We start from the raw sequence: 18,611 nt of genomic DNA on the forward strand, positions 1-18,611 counted from the left end.
CTAGTTAATTGATGTTTTGGTATGAAATTTACTTACTCATTTACAGGTTTTCATTTCCGTTAACTGAAAATATTCCAGTAAAAATCAACAGTGTTTTATACTAAGTTACGAGAACTTTTGAAAAGGAACGTACCAATTTGTGATGTCTGCAGACAACGTATGGAGAAATCTTCACGTCTTTGTTAGTTCGTTAGATGTCGTCGCACCTCTTGACTTCATCTTTTGTGTTATTTTTGGGTAGTAATATAAGCTATTGAGCCATACAAATGAAAAGTCGTTTAATTATATACGTTTTGAATCACACAAAATATCACAATATCTAATTGTATACAACTTGAATCTCTTATATTTTTTCTGTGCAATAATAAGAGTACAACAAAATTACTAACTCTTTTCTTACAGGATTTTTGAATTTAGTTTCAAAAGTTTCGACAACCCAATGTGGTCTATAAGAAAATAATAGTTTCAATGGACCCATTAATTAATAGAACCTAGAGGAAAAGTTCATATCGTCCAATCGGTAGGACAAAGGAAGTCGGATAACGTGGCCAAAAGTGGCTTATGAAGTAGAGGCCAATGGACAGGATATCAGTATAATCAATATAGGTACCTATTTTCAAAAGGAAATCTCAATTTTCAAGGTATCTTTCTTTCCATTTGTTTTAAATGCAAAATAACATTCTTCAAACGAATCCTACTTTCATGGCACCACGCTACGTTCAATTACCTCTATTGTCATTAATAATGTAACAAATCAATATTCCACCACTAGAATTTCATTACATTGTGTATTCACAGGATGTTTCACAGCACCGGAGAAGAACCAATTAAAATTTTAAAAATTCTAATATTTTTACAAGTTTTTAAACTTACAATATAACTATGAATGTATACCCCTATGTCTATTCGCTGAATGAATATATTTGTATTATCAAAAAAAAAAAACTTTTGTTTGTTAAATTTTAAATTAGTTTTTGTTTCATTTTATTGTATATACTTCAATATATTTTCAACTGATATGAAATTTTGTACACATATTTGAATGACAATGCATTATTATAATAAACATTAGCTCCCAGGAACGGCTCCAGACGTGGCAACTCACAGTTTACTGCACGGATATGATTTTAGTCACACATTGAATGCAATAATATAAAATATCTCTGACAACAATAAAAGTAAAAATTTTTTTTTTATAAACTAATTTTAATGGTACAATCCTTTGCCGCACAAGATCAGCTAGTCATTGACCCACAAAAATGTACCATGCAAGAAGAAAATGGATTTTGTTATATAGACCAAGGTCGTCTGTCAATAATAAATGATGGTGCGTTGGAGTAGAGACGCCATTAGGGTTACCAAAGTTTTCATTTCGGCGCTACTGTGTCGATTTCATTAATAAATAAAATATAGAGTACCCATAAAAAACTTAATAAGAAAATTAGTTCAAGAACGAAAATTTACTTGTTGATTTTAAATAAGAATGTATTATACTTTTTAATGCTCGTTTCAAAAGTTAGAGTAACTATAAAATTCTTTATTATGATCCAAAAATTTAAAGGAAAATGTCATATAAAATCTTACATCACAGAAAAGGAAATAATAATAATTCAGGGTTTCCTCAGTCTTTCAATACTAAAGCATTGACATTTTCATGTGTATATAAAAGCATGATATTATCATTAATTATTAACCCGCACAATTTTTTTCCAAATAAAGTGACCTGTTTATCTGAATAAGTTACAATGCGGGCATTGTAAAGTCCTTATATGAATGGTAACCCTAATGGAATGGAGTACGGCGGTGGCACGGTGGTGCGGTGTATGCGACGCCGCGCCCGCCGCGCCCGCCGCCGCCGCAGTGTGACGCGGCCCCCGACTCGCCCGGTCCTCAGTGTCCGCTGCACCGCGACCTCCTACGCTATGCTCACCTCCAACATGACCCAAACTATCGCCTACAACACATCATGTGACAACCCATAGACGCTGTGCCTTACAATATCCGCATACTTTATATACACGAGTGAAAGTGTTCCAATATTATATCAGTGAAAACTTTTATTTACTTGGAGTATTAGTAAAAAATAAAATAAATATAATCTAAACAAAACATCGAAGAGATTGTAACAAAGAAATGTGTTTACAAAGAAAAGTAACGTAGCAACACTCGGGAACTCTGGCTACTTAATATTATTTTAGTTATGTAACGACATCGTCGTATCGGTTAGGTACACCTGTGTCTTTTGATAACTGAAAACGTAATCAACAAATCCACGTGTTATAAGTTTAATCATTTATTTCAAACTAATATGTTGAAACGAAATATATGTCAATAAATCATTAGCAATTTTCTAATTCAGCCGTTGCGTTTTACCTGCAGTGACCAACAGGTAACAAAGCTAGCATTAGGGACAAAGGAAGCTCTAAAATCTAGAGTACACAATAATGTACCTACAATATCCAAGCTTTGCTGACATTTTCATTAAAACTTTGTATAGAACTCTATACTATTTTACATCAAAATTATTTTAGTCACTCATACTTTGAAACTTTGTTCTTTATAGTTTGTCTAGTTTTTTGTCTAGTTTCGCATAGAAAAATCTTAATCTGAAGCCATATCACAAAATTTTAAAAATATATATCCCGAAGCTTCATTGCGTGTTAGCATTTTGTAATTCCTAACTCAATTCAATCAAGCCTTATTTTATTATGATAATAGTAACTTAATACTATATATTAGTTTTATGTGACAAAATTTTTCTACAGATTCTGTGAGCAAATGAAATACTTGAAATGACATACAGATCGAGAAGTGTTACTTAAGTGTAGTATAACACATAATCAAGTTCACCCGACGATCAGTTGTGGTCATGGAAAACGGTGCCTTAAAATATGGGAGCAACAACAACAATAATGACATTGTCGAAGAGAAAGTCGTGAGTATTACCTAGCTTTGTTATTTACTCTTCTAACTTTGTAAATATGAAGCCCAGTCGGACTACTAATATACATTGGATTCTATAAAGAACAGACACAAATTAAAGTAGAAATACCTAAAATCTGTCACTAGTTAGAATGATAACACATTCGTCATAACTATCAAAATACACAACAATACAATAACTTAATCCTCAGTTTTAGAGACTTTCTTCTCTTTCTAAAATATATTTTAAGCAGTCTGGTTCTTAGAGTGGACCCCTGTGTAAATGTGGTTATATACGATAAACCTAACATTGGCATATGCTATATGGATGAGTAACTTGCCTGAATGTGGTTGGATTGAACAAACCCGAAATTAATGTTTTATAAAATACGTGAGGCATTATTTGAGCGTGCGTAATCGTTGCTCAACTGTACGTTCTCATTCCATTTAGTAAACAAATTGTTTATTTAGGTATTATTAATAAAAATATTTATCTCTCAAAACAGACCAATGCATTGCGTATTAGTTACCGACACAATATAATCTTTCAAAATGTTCAGATTGCAGTGAAAGTGGTGTGCAATATGGCTGGCCGCCATTAGCGTAGGCGAGTTGAACCAAAAACGATTAGCACGCGATAGTTCAAGGCCGCCACCGGGAAAGATACCCACTGAAAGGGAACTAAGTATCAACCCCTCTACTCTACTATGTAGACATTTCAACCGCAATATCTTTTAACTTATTGCATAACCGCTTGATAAAGTCTAAACTTTTATATTTCATTCTTTCATCCGAATATATTGCTTTCTTTTATACAATAATAGGTAAGGAAAAAAATAAAAAGTTATAAAATAATAAAAGTAAGTACATATTTTCACAAATCCTTAATTAACTATGTAAGATTGACGCCTTCTGTAATTTTGTTCAGCCATGTTATGGTTGTGACCAAATATTGTCGTTTGTTTCTCGGACCATGGCAGAGAGGTGACTGTGAGGATTTGAAATTCAATTCAATTCAATTTATTCATAAAAACAATTTACATTGCATTCGAATATTGTAACTTAAAACTAGTAATTATAATTTAGTATAATAAAATCAATTTAACACTTAAATGCCAACAAATAGAATTACAAAATACAATTTATAATAACAATTTCTTTTTTTTTTTTTTTTTAATTTTTAATACATATCAGTTACAGATAGATAGACAATAAATTACCTAAAAGTCATCTACATTATAACAGCACTTGTTTAGCAGCAATGTTCTGAGTTGATTTTTGAATCTAGAAAGCTTTCTCTCTGACTTGAGTTCAATTGGCAACTTATTAAATAAACCTATGGTCTGATGACGCGCACAGTGCTTTACAATTTGCAGAGCAGGTATAACTTTTAGAGTTAAGTCCTTTCGCCTAGTACTTTCGCGTAATAATATTTCTTCTTCCGTCTCAAAAATAGCTCTGTTTTTAATAAAGTCTGTTAAAATCACAAAAATATATAAGGAGGGAACGGTTAATATTTGAAGTCTTTTGAAATGTTCCACGCATGACTCCCATGGTGGTATACGGACCATGGTGCGTATGGCTCTCTTTTGCGCTACAAAAGCTTTATTAATGTTGTAATCGTAGCTTCTACCCCAATATTTTATACTATAGCGCAGCCTAGATTCAACTAGAGCAAAGTATAGCGATTTCAGTTGATCCACCGTGAGTTCATCCCGTAAGGTTCTCAGTGCACAGCAAGCACTGTTGATGCTATTTTCCACGGCCTTTAACTCAGGCTTCCAGTTCAACAAATTGTCAATTTGAATACCGAGGAATTTCACTGCTGTCACTGGTTCAATAACTACATTTTCTAACTTTACAACAAGGGTATCTCTATTGTTAGCCGTCGTTTTAAATAACATTACATTGGTTTTGGATGCATTTAGTTTTAGGTTATTAGCTGTAAACCAATTTTGAAATAATGTTAGAATATTATTTATCTTTCTATTAAGAGCGTCAATATCACTACCCCAAACTACTGCATTTGTGTCATCGGCAAAAATTACTAGTTTAATGTCAGATTGTAAAGTTGTCATGTAATTTATTAAATCATTGATAAAAATTATAAACAATATTGGTCCCAAAATTGAGCCCTGTGGGACTCCCCTAGTCACTTTATGCATTTTTGAATTTTTTATGGAATTCAAAAACTCTCCCTTAGAGTCTCCTACCTCAACATACTGTTGCCGGTTGCTGAGGTAGGACTTAAGAAGGTTTAAAGTTTTGCCCTGAATACCACAAAAATCCAATTTTCTTACAAGGATTTCGTGGTCCACTGAATCGAAAGCAGAACTAAGGTCCAAAAAGATGCCAGCAACTTTCAATTTCTCGTTTAATTTAGAAGTTACGTCATGTACAATGGTGTCCATAGCATTAGCTGTACCAATACCTTCCTGATAGCCGTATTGCCTTTCATTCAAAATATTGTTAGCTTTCAAGTGTCTAAGTAGTCTCGATTTAATGATGTTCTCAAATATTTTAGAAAGTATAGGCAGCAAAGCAATCGCTCTATAGTTTAGTGGGTCTAACTTAGAGCCTTTTTTAAGTATGGGAATTATTTTTGCTATTTTCAATTGCTCGGGGAATATTTCATCTTCAAAACAATTGTTTATAAAATTTGCTATAGGCCACGCTAAGATGTCAATATTGTTTTTGATTATTGATATTGGAATGTCGTCGTACCCCGAAGATTTTTTATTTTCCATTTTCCTAACTACATCGATAATTTCAGCTTCGGTTACGGCTGGAAAATCGCAAGTGTGTAAAATTTTATTACCATAATTATTTAGAAGTACATCCGATATGTTTACATCTCCAATAGACTGTTGTTTTCCACTATCAAATATATATGAAAAGGTATCAGCTATACTTTGTGAGTCCGTGATTAATTTGTCGTCAATTTTGAGGGTCATTGGGTTCTGGTTTTCAGATTTCTTTCTATTTAAACGCTCATTAACAATTCCCCAAACACGTTTATTCGAGTTAATGTGTTTTGTTACCACCGATTGCACACTAAGTCTTTTTGCAGATCTTATAACCCTTTTGTATATATTAAGATAACGACGTCTATATTCATAAATGCTAGAATGATTACTGTTTTTGTCTAGTATGCATAAGACTCGTTTCATTTTACTAGATATTCGTATACCTCTTGTGATCCAATTTACCTTGCCATGTTTATTCCGATTGATTTTCCTTTTCTTTTTTCTAAAACATTTCTTAAAAGTGTTAACTAGCGTTTGAATGAAAGTGTTAATTCCTAATTTCGTCCAGTCTACACGCAATAGTTCTTGTCTGAAATACGCCTCATTTACCTTATTAAAACACCTTTTTTGAAAGCAAATTATGTGGGTGATCAAACTCGAGTAGACGACCGTTTCCTATCAGAAGCATGCGGTCGGAGTCCATCACTGTGTCCATCTCTGTGTGCATTTATTGTTAGTACTGAACACGAGGAACTTAGCCAGCGAATCGTTTACTGGATCAAAAGGTCGGTTCTGTGGAAATACAATCAATTTTATAGCAAAGTAAGTTTACTATACGTGATGTATTGGATTCGCTTTGAGCTTACTCATACTGTGGATCAACGTTTGCAGTGGCCTCATCAATGACCAATATCTTATTTTATATTAGTAGAGCACGCGCGAGGCATATCAACTGTCTCTGTCCAACAGAAAAGTTAGAACCACCTTCGGCTATTTTGTAATCCAAAGAAGGAATTGCCGATTTTAGTTCTACCTGTTGAAAATATATCTTATCATGAATTTAAGCCTAAAGAAAAAATATCAGTGACATAATCGATAGACAGATCTACCTATACATATCAATTGATAAAAAATATATACATATAATAAATCCAAAATAAGCATTATGAAAACGTTTTTAAGATTGAAGATACATATTTGAACAAACGTCAATACAGACCCATTCAAGGGCCCCCCAGAGTTCGGTGTAGCTGTAGATGTTGAATAGATCCAAATTGTATCGGATTGTCGCTGGGAATAGCACTGGTGCTTGAGAGATATTCGTTATTTTAAATCGAAAATCCTGTAAAATAAATTTTAACATTTTAATTTTAATTGAAAGTAGAAATTCAACGTAACTAACAAGATGTCGATTTGGGAAAACATATACAACCGTAGATGTTTTATACAGTCAAAATTTGCAAATTCCTTATTTATTTAACGTCATTACAATTTTGTATTTTACCTGTGCTGTGTAATTTATTCAAATTTAGTAACCGGTACAAAGGCTTTCGATCGTAATTTCTCTTCGTAGTGAATTCTCCATTATACTTGTCACATATATTTAATTTGTTTTCTACCTACCTGTCTCAACACAAAGGACGTGTCGAGTTTATCAATAACTATCATTCCTTCGATAGCAATAGCTATCATTCCTTCTGTTAGATAATCTGAACAGGGCCGAGATCAGAGAAGACTTGCCAGCGCCTGTTCTGCCAACAATTCCTACTTGAAATCACACTGTATTAGTTACATACAAACGATGAATTTGCCTTTCTGTGCTAGTAACATATTTTTTTATATAATCCAATAATATTACTATCATAATCCCACCTTAATTATAATGCAAAAGTAAATTTGTTTGACTTCACGATATAGGAAGACGGAGGGAAATAGGGAACGATAAAGTACATAGGGAATATAAAAGTTTTATGTTATCCCGGTAAAAAAGATCCCGTGGGAAACTAAAATGAAAAACAGTCGTGAATGCAATCAAATGTTCATAGAAATCGACAGGTACAAACATATCGTTATTAATTACGTAAATAATTTCACGTAAATCTCTTACGTATACATATAAGAGAGACATATAAGATGTATCTACAAATCTTTCAATCCCTACTCATAAGACAACGAGCCAACATGCCTTCCATCCCCGCGGATCACAAAGATCCTTTAATACCGGAGCTTCGACGGTGTCCTACCGCAGATATACCTACTCCGCGGAACCCTATGGTTCCTGCCGATGGCCAATCCAGGGACGGTTTCTTTTCTATAACACACATGTCGGAGATTCATGGTAAAAAACCGTTGACACCACGTGTAAATAAATATACTTCTACATGGTACAACCGCTTAGACCGCGTGTTCTTTCACGTACGATCCTTTGGACTAGCAGTTGTGCCACGGGTCGGAAACAAATTGCATTATTTATGAGTATGCACATGCACCCAATACAATACAATCCTAAGCTAAGCAGCAACAACGAAATATCGTGACTAGAATGAAATAAACAGACAAATTTTATCGATGCATCGCCAACACCAGTTCAAAATTAATCCTATAAAATATGAAATAGATATTTGTATCTTGGTTTTTATTGTTACTACCACTTTCAGCAAAATGTTTAAAATCAATATCGTATACTACAGGCAAGCATGCAGTTATTTCGTAACCATCAATTAGATATGATTAGACCTATACCCGACCCAGATGTTCATTAATGATAAATAAAGAATTCGGCGTGAATTGTATATCATAAATATGTTATGTTTTACAATGATGATAATTGATTTTTTATTATTAGTCAAATAACATAGTCATTGAATGAGGTCAGAATCAATATTTATATTACCTCACTAATTGAATTAGGTAACAATAAAATACCACTTTAGACTAACTACTTTTAAGATAGCTACTTGGCTTATGTGCGGACCGGAAAATTATTTTCTAGCTTTTCCTGGCCGTTTGAACCTAGACTGTCTGTCTGTCATTGAACAACAAATACAATTGAAGGAGACCAATGCTGTAAGGAGCTACAGCATCGTCAGATGAATTTGAAGATGTAAGTGGAATAAAACTGCAATAAATACTTAAATCCGAAAATCTTATATAGGTCGTCATCATCATCTTCAACAGCCATTTAATCGGCCCCACTGGGGCACAGGCCTTCCTTATTTATGGATAAAGAGTATGGGCCTGAGGTATAGTCTCTTTATTGCACCATTTATAAATATAAGAAATACAGTTACTAACGGCATTGTTTGATATCTACATACTTCATATGTCCGACTAATATATGTATATTATAGTACAAAGTGCTAAGTCCATAACACAAGTAACAAAGATACAACAATATTGAACAGATGACGTCAGATATCGCGATACCGACGTACCTACCTTTACTAATTAATAAGTCGGTATTGTGATAAGAAAGCGGCGTGACTTTCTTATCAATGTTTTTCGTGTTCTTGTGTCTGAAGAGTGTCGAGGCCTTGCCTCGTGGCGCCAAAGCCGGCCTGTCATCTGAAAGATTAAATGCACTCTTTTGGCAACTTCTAACAACCTCTATGCCGCCATGGTTCTCTGTCGGCCAGACACGAGAGCAGCATTTGGCATGGATATAACCTATAAATATATAAATTACGTCTTGTATACTTATAGGATTTTTGTTACTTTCTCTTTTTATATAAATAAGTTGACAACACAACTCAACGGCCCACACTAAGCAATAAGCTTGTATCGTGGGTCCAATGGACAAACACTGAAACGGACACAACACACCAAGTCTCTAAAGTATTGTCTGATATATTTATGTACCTATCCTAAAAACGTTTAAACCTAATCCGCTATACAACTATGAAAACCGCATCAAAATCCATCCACATTTTTTTGCATAATGTGAACAAACACATACACACAGAAAAAAAATGTTTTGTCATGTATTACCCAAATTCATTACAAACACGCCGCTATTAGCGCGCTATAGGGATTCATGCAGGATAAATTAATGTTTTGTTGACTGTACAGTCATAGCCCATTTGCAATTTTAATATATGTATAGATTTGCGACCGCTCTTTGGAAATGCTGTTATAAATAAATATATTAGGACAAATCACACAGATTGAGCTAGATCCAAAGAAAGTTCTAAACTTGTGTTATGCGATGCGTAACTCAACGATACCGTATTTTATAACAAATACTTATATAGATATACATCCAAGACCCGGGCCAATCAGAAAAAGATTATTTTCCATCATGACCCAACCGGGGATCGAACCCAGGACCTCTTGGTTCAGAGGCAAGCATTTTACCACTGCGCCACCGAAGTTGTTGCCTTTTATTTTTAAGGTCCTTTATCTTATAAATGAATATTCAGTGCATTGGTAAAATATTCTCATAAGTCATAGATTTACTTTTAATTTGTATAATAGTAGTTAAATATATTGAAATATATCCTGAAAAATAGGAAAACCGTTTCTGCCAATGAAAGAGATGTAAAATAAAAACTTAATTTAGTGATAATAATATTGTAATTCTTACCTAATAAAAGAAAATCCTGTAAACGCTTTATGTAAACACGCACCTCTGCCGTGGATGTGATGATCATAGACAAATATAACATTAAGTCAACTTGCAAGGCGCTCATAAATTGCTGGAGTGGAAATATCTGAAATATATTTAATATTAATATTTTAGCTCGGACTAATTTGTTTGTTAAAATTAAAAATTTTCTCATAATTATTTTGTGATCTTTGTTACAAACTGGGTAAAAAATTGTTAAATTTAGGTAGAAATCGAGTAAATGCTCAGGTGAGAGAGAGAGAGAGAGTGTGTAGTAAGTACGTTATTTATTCAGTATAAAAGCTACACACAACACTTACAGTTGCCCAACACATGTAATAAGAATTGCGTCCGAGAAAATATGTAAGAATAGTGAGACAACCTCAACAATTTTGTGCTCGCTGGTGTGATCTGAGGGCGAAGTGTGGGTATGCATTTCACTTCTCACTATCAAATCGATTCGAAGTGAGACTCAGCGAATCAATCACATTGCAGTGAGGTTGTCACTGCGACACAATGGCGCACTGTGATTGGTTAGCTACGTCTCACTTCGAATCGACTCCATGGTGAGATGTAAATAGCAAAGTCGCACTATGCACACTGATGTGGCTTATGTAGCCGATCTTATTGGTGAACGTTCTCATGCATTGCGGGCGTGTGAGCACACCGTTATTGTAGGTACAAGGAGCTTATAAGTGAATTGGCAAGTGACAGAGGTAGTAATAAAATCGAGAACATGAAGTGGTAATTTCTTTTTATCATATTTGAATTTAAATTTTACAAATACTCACAACGTTAGCCGACATGGGACTGCCGACCAGAACAAATGCCAGAACAGTAACGAACAGAGATGCTTTCTGTGCGAAACTGGTTGTCGGAGTGAATTAAGCTCTTCGTCACGTTTTGTTTGTACAAGGTTTTTGAAAGATATTTCCCAAGCGTACATTTTACCTGCACATTTTTTTATTTTTACTTTTATTTATTGAGTCTCTTATTCAATTAATCTACCGCCATCTAGTGCTAGTGCAGTTATTTATTTATTTATTTGTATTTTAAACCTCGTGTTAGACTTATGCAAGTTACAACTTCATTAATTAGTTGCACCCTTTCATCGGTTTTCTTTGCTGCTCTAGAGCGACATTCTCCAATTATACATTACATACATTACAGTATGTACAGTACATTTCAAATTTTACATTGGGATGTATCACCACATAGCACAAAACAAAGTCGTTTCCCCATGTTTTTCTTTTAACACCACGCAATAGATTATTTGATGTGGGTTTTTAATCGGTAGTATAAAAGCAAAGTTCGTTACAGTTTAAGATTACAAAGGTATTGCTTATTATTGCACAATGTGAAGTTAATATGGTATCATCGCTCATTTATTATTCTTCCACATCGTCGGTTTGTGACTCAAAATACGATAATCCTTTTATTAACATTTTCATGTTAATAATGTGCTAACATCATATTAATGATCGGTGGAACTAAGACTAGTCAATCACATCAAGTCAACCACATAATTTACTTCGGCAGCGACCGTAAGAGAATCATGGCCTCCGATACTATAATTGTCTACTCTTTCCTATTCTGCACCGCTTCTGGCCAGTCGGCTCTTTGGAGTGCATCCAGGGCTTTTTTTGAGATATACTATTACTATGTGATATACTATTTAAGTTCCAAATCTCACCTCAAATACAACTGCACTAATAGCGACTTTAATTTTCATGGCGTATTGATAACTGCTAAATGTCTCGTGATTATAAAAAAACGCTGCAAGGTTCCCCAATATCATTCCACCGGCGTAGTACAGGGAGTGATCCGATCAACCGGGGCATTCGGTGACCAATACTACAAAAGCTGCTGGAAGAAGCGGGTTAGTCATCCTGTCTCAACAATTAATTTAAGACAATTAATCCGATTAAACATACACTACTATAATTGTACATTTTCTACCTCAACGAAGAACACGTTTTTTGCGTGTCGACTCTCTCCTACGATTTAAAAATTAAAACCTGATGTAAAAACTCAGTTTGAAGGTGGGTCGGTCGTGTGTGTTTTTGCTAACAGGTTTTTAGAATTTTAAAACCATTATTTATTTATATTTCATTTCAGTTCACATCATTATAGCTGAAAATAATTATCCTATACCAAATCTATATAAAATGTGCCCCGCGGCTTCACTGATGTCATAAACAGTTACAATTATTTAAATCCACTAGAAGTTCCTGATATTAATGCATTTAGAAAAACAATATATGTAAGTTTAGATACATGCTAGATAATTGAATAAAAACCTTCAAAAACCAAAAAGAAACTGCATGATCATGGTTGGCACACAGGTCAAGAAAAACGTCTTGAAGATTACTTTAAAACGTGATTTGGTCAGCAGTTTTGGCCGCAGTCTCCTCTTCAAGTCAATTTTTTAAAACGTAAAATTGTAATGCGATTGACATAATTGTGACATATTGATATTGAAAAAAAATCTTTACTATTAATTTAATTCAGACGAATACTGAAGAATTCGAAAGAATCGACATGATATTTAGATTATGTCACGGCTACGAACGTTAATTGAATTACTTCAGTGTTTGCATTTCATTTAAGTAATTGGTATTTATAAATTTACTAGCTGTGCGACGCGGCTTCGCTCCTGTGGAAATTTCAGGATAAAAAGTACCCTATGTGTTATTCCAGGTTATATTCTACCCGCGTGCCAAATTTTATAACTATCTGTCCAGGAAATTTTGCGTGAAATAGTAACAAATATAAATCCTCACAAACTTTTACATTTATAATATTAATAATAGTTTTAGTATCTATACTACGAAACTCTTTAGGCTACAGGCAAACACAGTTAGTTATACCTATTTATTTGCGGTATATTAGTATTTGTGTTGTCTATATAACATTTTTAGTGTAATACTTAGTCATCATGAAATAAGAAATACTTGCAGTTCTAATAAGTCTCCGAAAAGTTTCGCGTTGAACCCTTGCTTTGGAGGACCTAAATCATATTCGTCTAGATTCAGACGATTCCAGTAATAAAAAAGACGCAATATCCAAAAAGTGCCTGTGAAGGTCTAATTTCTGAATAAATGATTTGAATTTGAATTTGAATAATCTAGATATTAGTCCCGGTCGTTTACTTTCAAAGGAACATTTATGACTCTTTAGTTTATTTCTCTTTATATTATTATCATTAGAAAATCTTTCTTTTGTATAAAAACACATTTTTATATTTAATCAAATATTGAAAATAGAAGCAATTACTCACATAACTAAACTACATTCTACTCGAGACACGGTTAAACTATTTCCAAACTCTACATCTGTTTACATTTAAAGAAACAAAAACAAGATAAGAAAGCCGTTAAAATTATAGCACATAGTTTTATTTTTATTCACGTATTTTTATGTACGTGAATGTTTGGATAATACTAATTCAGTTTATGCTAAGGACCAACACACATAATGCTCTTATTATCGGGCTGCTATCAGCCCGAGCCGATATTCTAATACACGCATTCAGTAGACGCAAAACGAATTCCTAATAATTTTAATTTTCAGCACTATACTTTTTATCCGTTTTTGTCTACATACGTGAATAATGGAATATTGTTTTAATTTAAAAATAAAAAATATATCAGGTATGACAAAAATAATGTACTTCTTCTTTGAGTGTCGATGGCTAATCTACAAATGCTCTAATGGATACTAAAATATCATAATAATAAACTATTGTATGACATAATATAGTGTGAAACAGTAAGAGAAAAGAGAAATCATTTTTAAATCTAAGAATAATTAAATACTTGTACATGACAATAACGTAAAAATGATACTCACTGACATGAACAAATGTAATGTAAAGAAAGACCCTCGTCCCTATTGTATAGCTGAAGCGCTACAAATAAAGCTACGACGTCGTAGCGCTTCTACGAAAGTTCAATAATTCCGTAGAAGCAGTACGACGACGGCGTATTATCTATAATTCATTTCTTTTTAGTAATAAAAGCAAACAGAAATCCTTGCGTATCATATGTGATATACTTCGAAATGATTATATTTAAATATAGGTATGTATAATTTAAGTCATAGAACATTTCACATGTAAACGACGTAAAATGGCTATAAATCAGAGTAAAAGTTAGGGAATAATTTTAATTCCGACTCTGCAAGCTTAATACCGCATAGTCACGGAGTGGGGTGGTATTATTCAGCATCACAGCTTGACGACAGCGCACCATGCGTTCCAGCTGAAATGCTAGATGGAGGAAGGGAACGTTGTGCGAGGTCACGCCTGCCAAAATATAAACTTTACAGAATATAAACATCAAAAAAGGTAGATTGTAAATCCTATCATATTTCACAAAAAGGTTTGACAGAGGAAGTATGTTCTAAAAATTTGCTTTTGCCTCGAGAAAACATTTTTTCAAGATGAAGAAATTAAACTTTATGTCCTTCTTGTACTGTATAACTAATAGTATAACTTATTGGATTCTTAATTCTTCAGACAGAATGCGAAATTTCAAGAAGTATCAAATAAACAGCTTACATTTGACTTAATATTTGTTAAAATTAGGATAATTATAATTAGGATTTACATCCATATTGAGATACGCAAGTTATCATCCTGTGTTCTCATTATTGCATGGTTGCTGCGCTCGGGCGGCGGTCGGGTTGCGTCGGGCGGCGGCGCGCGCACGCGGCCTGCGTGCGCCGCTAGTGCCCTCCGAGTTTAACTCTGACGGACACGCTGCGGACTCCGCCGCCTCTACACTGCCACCGAACTGTTATCTTTATTCGTTCCTAGGCCCCTTGCCTACTGTGAATGAAAACGCGATTTCCTTAAATAAATAAATTTCATACAATCCCGTTCGCCAACCCCGTAACGACTTACGCGTTCCGCAAAACGTTCCAACTTATGAGTCGAGCGCTTTAATCGATCGTCTGCATTAAAAAGTAAAATCTTTTCTTATCGTTTTGCAATCGTTCTTTGCAGATTTTTTGTATCGCAATAGGTCTAAGCTTAATACTAATGAATTTACCTAAAAGTAGTCGGATATCAATTGTGCGTTTAGCTTATTTTTATAAAAGTGTGGTGCCGTCCTGTGCTTAGTTCATTCAGTGAACTGTGCATTTATTCTAAAGAGGTGTTTTTCTTGGCGTATCTTTCTTTGCAATAATTAGCCATTTAATTTTGTTTCAATATAATATTTTGATTTGCTATTTCTGTGAAAAAATAACCGCGATCCATGCTTGGAGTTATGACTACCATGGTATGGTTTTCTTTGTCTACATTAAGTACATTTTCTCTTATTAGTATGATGGTAGTTTACTCTCACATTTAACATTTCCAATGTTACACGCGCCTGATAACTTAACTCATCATTATACTTATCATACCGATAGAAACATAGGCAGGTACCGACTACATAATCATTACAATTTTGACAGCTTACATGGTTGTCAAAACAATCACTTAAGTAGAAGCTAGATACTTTGTAGTTAAATATGTTATATAAATTTGGTAATATATTCATCTTGTTAGATATCGATCGATTCTTCTGTCTAAATATTCCATCGTATATGTCACAAGGTAGCTTAAAATGGTATAGATTGTGTAATGACGATTATGTTAATACTATGCTGAGCATGCTGTACTGCCCCTCCCTCTACCATATGAAGGCTGACTTTCAGCAGTCAGACATTAATGAACTAGCGCTATGCATATTTGTCTTTGTCAGAATTTGCATTCTTGGCACGCATTGACACAGCTTTATCTTTTATTTCTATTATACATATACATAAATTGCTATATATTCTGGAGCACAAAGTACGTATAACACATACATAACATAACATTGTCACTAGATAAAAATTCAAAACATCTTATCTAAATAAATCTTCGTCTTGTTATAAAACAGTGGACACGAGTTACGTAATGAAAAGTTGACGTCAACGTCGACGTTACACCAAATATAAATAATAGTCATAGTTAAACAATACCTGCAAAGATGTTCTAGCCTATACTGTAATGATTACATAGTAATAAATAATACTATTACTTAATTTGAAAAAATAATGATAAGCCTCTTGTTTATTCAAATGTTATCTTCACTGTTACCTTACTTATACTTAACTCTTGTCTTTGTAAGAAACATATTTTAAGATCAAAACTAAATAATCTATGTTAAAGTCTATCGACAATATTAATATACTATTTATAAAGTGGTCTTTCCAGTAGGTTGTAGCTTTTTGAGATTACTATATACTTACATTTAATTTGACATGAAAATTGCCTGTGAAGGTCTATTTTCTTAATTAATTATTTATTTCACTACAAATCGCTTTTAAACTGTTACTTTAAATAAAAACTCGTACATCTTAACCATAACAAGAAGTCTTCATCTGATTATTCAATCAAATCGCGAAGCAATTTTTTTTTTTTACATAAAGATTCTTCATGCAATGTGATTCACGTTGTACTGGCATAGCCTCTTGTGTTGGGTGTGGGTGTGCAGGGAAATGTCGTGCTCGCATCGCGAAGATGAAAAGATTCAACCGCCATTGACTCTGTTCAAATGGTCTCGGCCTCGCCTCCGCTTTCAGCTGCTCACTACTCTTTGGCTCTTTCGCTCACTGTCGTCTTGAACTATGCTATTTTTGCCGACATTTCAGAAATTAACCTGGTTTTTGAATGTCAGTCACTAGATAATTCTTATTTGGGACGTCTTGTCGCACTAGAATTAACTTTACGATCAAGAAAATGTTACACCGCCAGAAATTAAGAGAAAAACGGAAACGTTAGGAATATTTTATTAATACTTACATCTAATCTATTTTTACAATTTCTGGCATTGTAACTGAATTATCAATGACAACCATACCATAGTATACATATCGAACTTACACTTAACAATCAGCACTCATTTGACAGTTCAAGCATAACATAAGACTTCGGTTTTAAAAGAAACCGAAGAATCACAGTTTTCGGAAAGATAAATCAAGCATCTATGCAAAACACGGCAATTACTCTCTTGGAGTCGGTGTCGGCTTTCGAGAAAGACGTGCTGGAATGTGAACACTCTGACGCATCGGAACACGGCGGGTTCCGGTGAGAAAGTTGGCGCGGCAGCGGTATGGAGGACCGCGGGCCCCCGGACGTGCCCTTGATCGTGACGCCGGCGGGCGCGGCCGGCGGCGGCGCGGCGCTGACCACCTCGCGACGCGCTGCCTCCGCCCGCGGCTCGCGCGACGACGGCCCGCCCTCCACGTGGCGCTCCTCTGTCCGTGTCCACGACACCGGTTTCCGCGGCTCCCGCAAGAGCGTCGTACGTCTCGAACCACCCTGTAATGGCCTCAACGGATTACCTGCCATTGGCAAGGAGGTAAATCACATATCTTGCCTAACTTATGTTGCTACGATGGTTTCAAAAACAAGACCTACTTATTACTTCAAATACATATAAAATGTTATTGGAGGAAGACTAAGCAAACCTATTTTACAATAAGAAAAATAATTCTGAATTCTATTTTAATTTTTGAGTATTAATAATATCAAATATGTATAAGAAAAGTTCCTAAACTGGAGGAAATCCTGTTCAAATTAATAAATAAGAAGCCCTTGAGGATATTGGCAGCCTGGAATATACTCATAACTAAATATTAAATGTGCTCATACAATCTCAGACAAGAATGACAGCAGCAATAAAAAAATGAAATTCTTATTATTTTCAAGTTGGAACTTGGTTACGTTATAGGTACAGCACGTGCCGAGTGTGAATCATTTATTTAGCCGCGCGTGACTATCCTACCTCTACACATTAGTTGGAACTTTCAGTCAATATTTCGTAACAAACTGGACAAGATTTCTATTACAGTTATACACAATACTCTCATGTTACACTTTTTATATCCTGTTTACAAAAAACTAATTCAAATGATCAGAAAAATAATACAAATAAGGTGTTGCATGATTTAGTTCTATTTGGATACCTCAGACACAACAAATAATTTAAATTCAATGTATAAACCAGAACAGTTTTTATTAAGATGCATGTTAATAACTCATTCCTCATTTACCATGAAATCGAATCCATTAATATCACGGCTTTCTTTCAAAGTTCAGTTGAATAATAACGACATTTCTTTTGGGTTGAACAATTAGATGATTGCATGATGCCTGGAAATAGAAATAACTTCGTTGTTTTCTACTCATACATTGTTATTTTTCGAAGGATAGGACGAAGGTAAATTTTAATCCGATAAAAGTAAGAATGAACATTGTAAGGAACAAAACGGGCCCGGGACGTTTCGATTAGATCCTTGTA

At 34.3% G+C, this 18,611-nt stretch overlaps 2 protein-coding genes across 7 annotated transcripts in view; one reads left to right on the forward strand and one right to left on the reverse strand.

The window, feature by feature from the left end:
• The first annotated feature begins 1,820 nt into the window (after positions 1-1,820).
• The window catches only part of LOC128669764 (potassium voltage-gated channel unc-103-like), a 34,673-nt gene continuing 17,882 nt past the window's right edge, over positions 1,821-18,611 (forward strand). For 2 of the 3 annotated variants that reach the window (XM_053744848.2, XM_053744849.2), the window contains exons 1-3: positions 1,822-2,389; positions 2,766-2,935; positions 17,219-17,669. In XM_053744848.2, the coding sequence (XP_053600823.1) occupies positions 17,421-17,669 (249 nt within the window). In that variant the 5' untranslated portion in view covers positions 1,822-2,389; positions 2,766-2,935; positions 17,219-17,420. Of the gene's footprint in view, positions 2,390-2,765; positions 2,936-17,218; positions 17,670-18,611 lie in introns of all 3 variants that reach the window. The other variant, XM_053744847.2, reaches the window with a different exon arrangement.
• On the reverse strand, positions 6,302-12,246 carry LOC128669720 (ATP-binding cassette subfamily C member 4-like). Of its 4 annotated transcripts, XM_064435961.1 has the most exons (6): positions 11,064-12,246; positions 10,252-10,378; positions 9,108-9,233; positions 7,293-7,415; positions 6,889-7,011; positions 6,302-6,702 (listed from the first exon to the last, which is right to left on the reverse strand). In XM_064435961.1, exons 4-6 carry the CDS (start codon positions 7,359-7,361, stop codon positions 6,589-6,591), a joined length of 306 nt encoding a protein of 101 aa, XP_064292031.1. In that variant the 5' UTR covers positions 7,362-7,415; positions 9,108-9,233; positions 10,252-10,378; positions 11,064-12,246; the 3' UTR covers positions 6,302-6,588. The 4 variants fall into 4 exon arrangements, 3 of the variants coding, with proteins under 3 accessions (XP_064292031.1, XP_064292032.1, XP_064292030.1); XM_064435962.1 differs by having other exon boundaries at positions 6,302-6,461; positions 7,293-9,233; XM_064435960.1 differs by having other exon boundaries at positions 7,293-9,233.

Source organism: Plodia interpunctella, chromosome 5 (assembly GCF_027563975.2).
Source record: "Plodia interpunctella isolate USDA-ARS_2022_Savannah chromosome 5, ilPloInte3.2, whole genome shotgun sequence".
NCBI classification, from domain to species: Eukaryota; Metazoa; Arthropoda; class Insecta; order Lepidoptera; family Pyralidae; genus Plodia; species Plodia interpunctella.

Bases quoted from the DNA above. Each gene is read 5' to 3' on its own strand.
- LOC128669720 (XM_064435961.1), bottom strand. From the start codon at position 7,361: ATGATAGCTATTGCTATCGAAGGAATGATAGTTATTGATAAACTCGAC. The intron at 7,012-7,292 runs GTAGGTAGAAAA...TTTATTTTACAG, and splicing joins CGTCCTTTGTGTTGAGACAG to GATTTTCGATTTAAAATAAC. The intron at 6,703-6,888 runs GTCTGTATTGAC...TATTTTCAACAG, and splicing joins TCTGGGGGGCCCTTGAATGG to GTAGAACTAAAATCGGCAAT.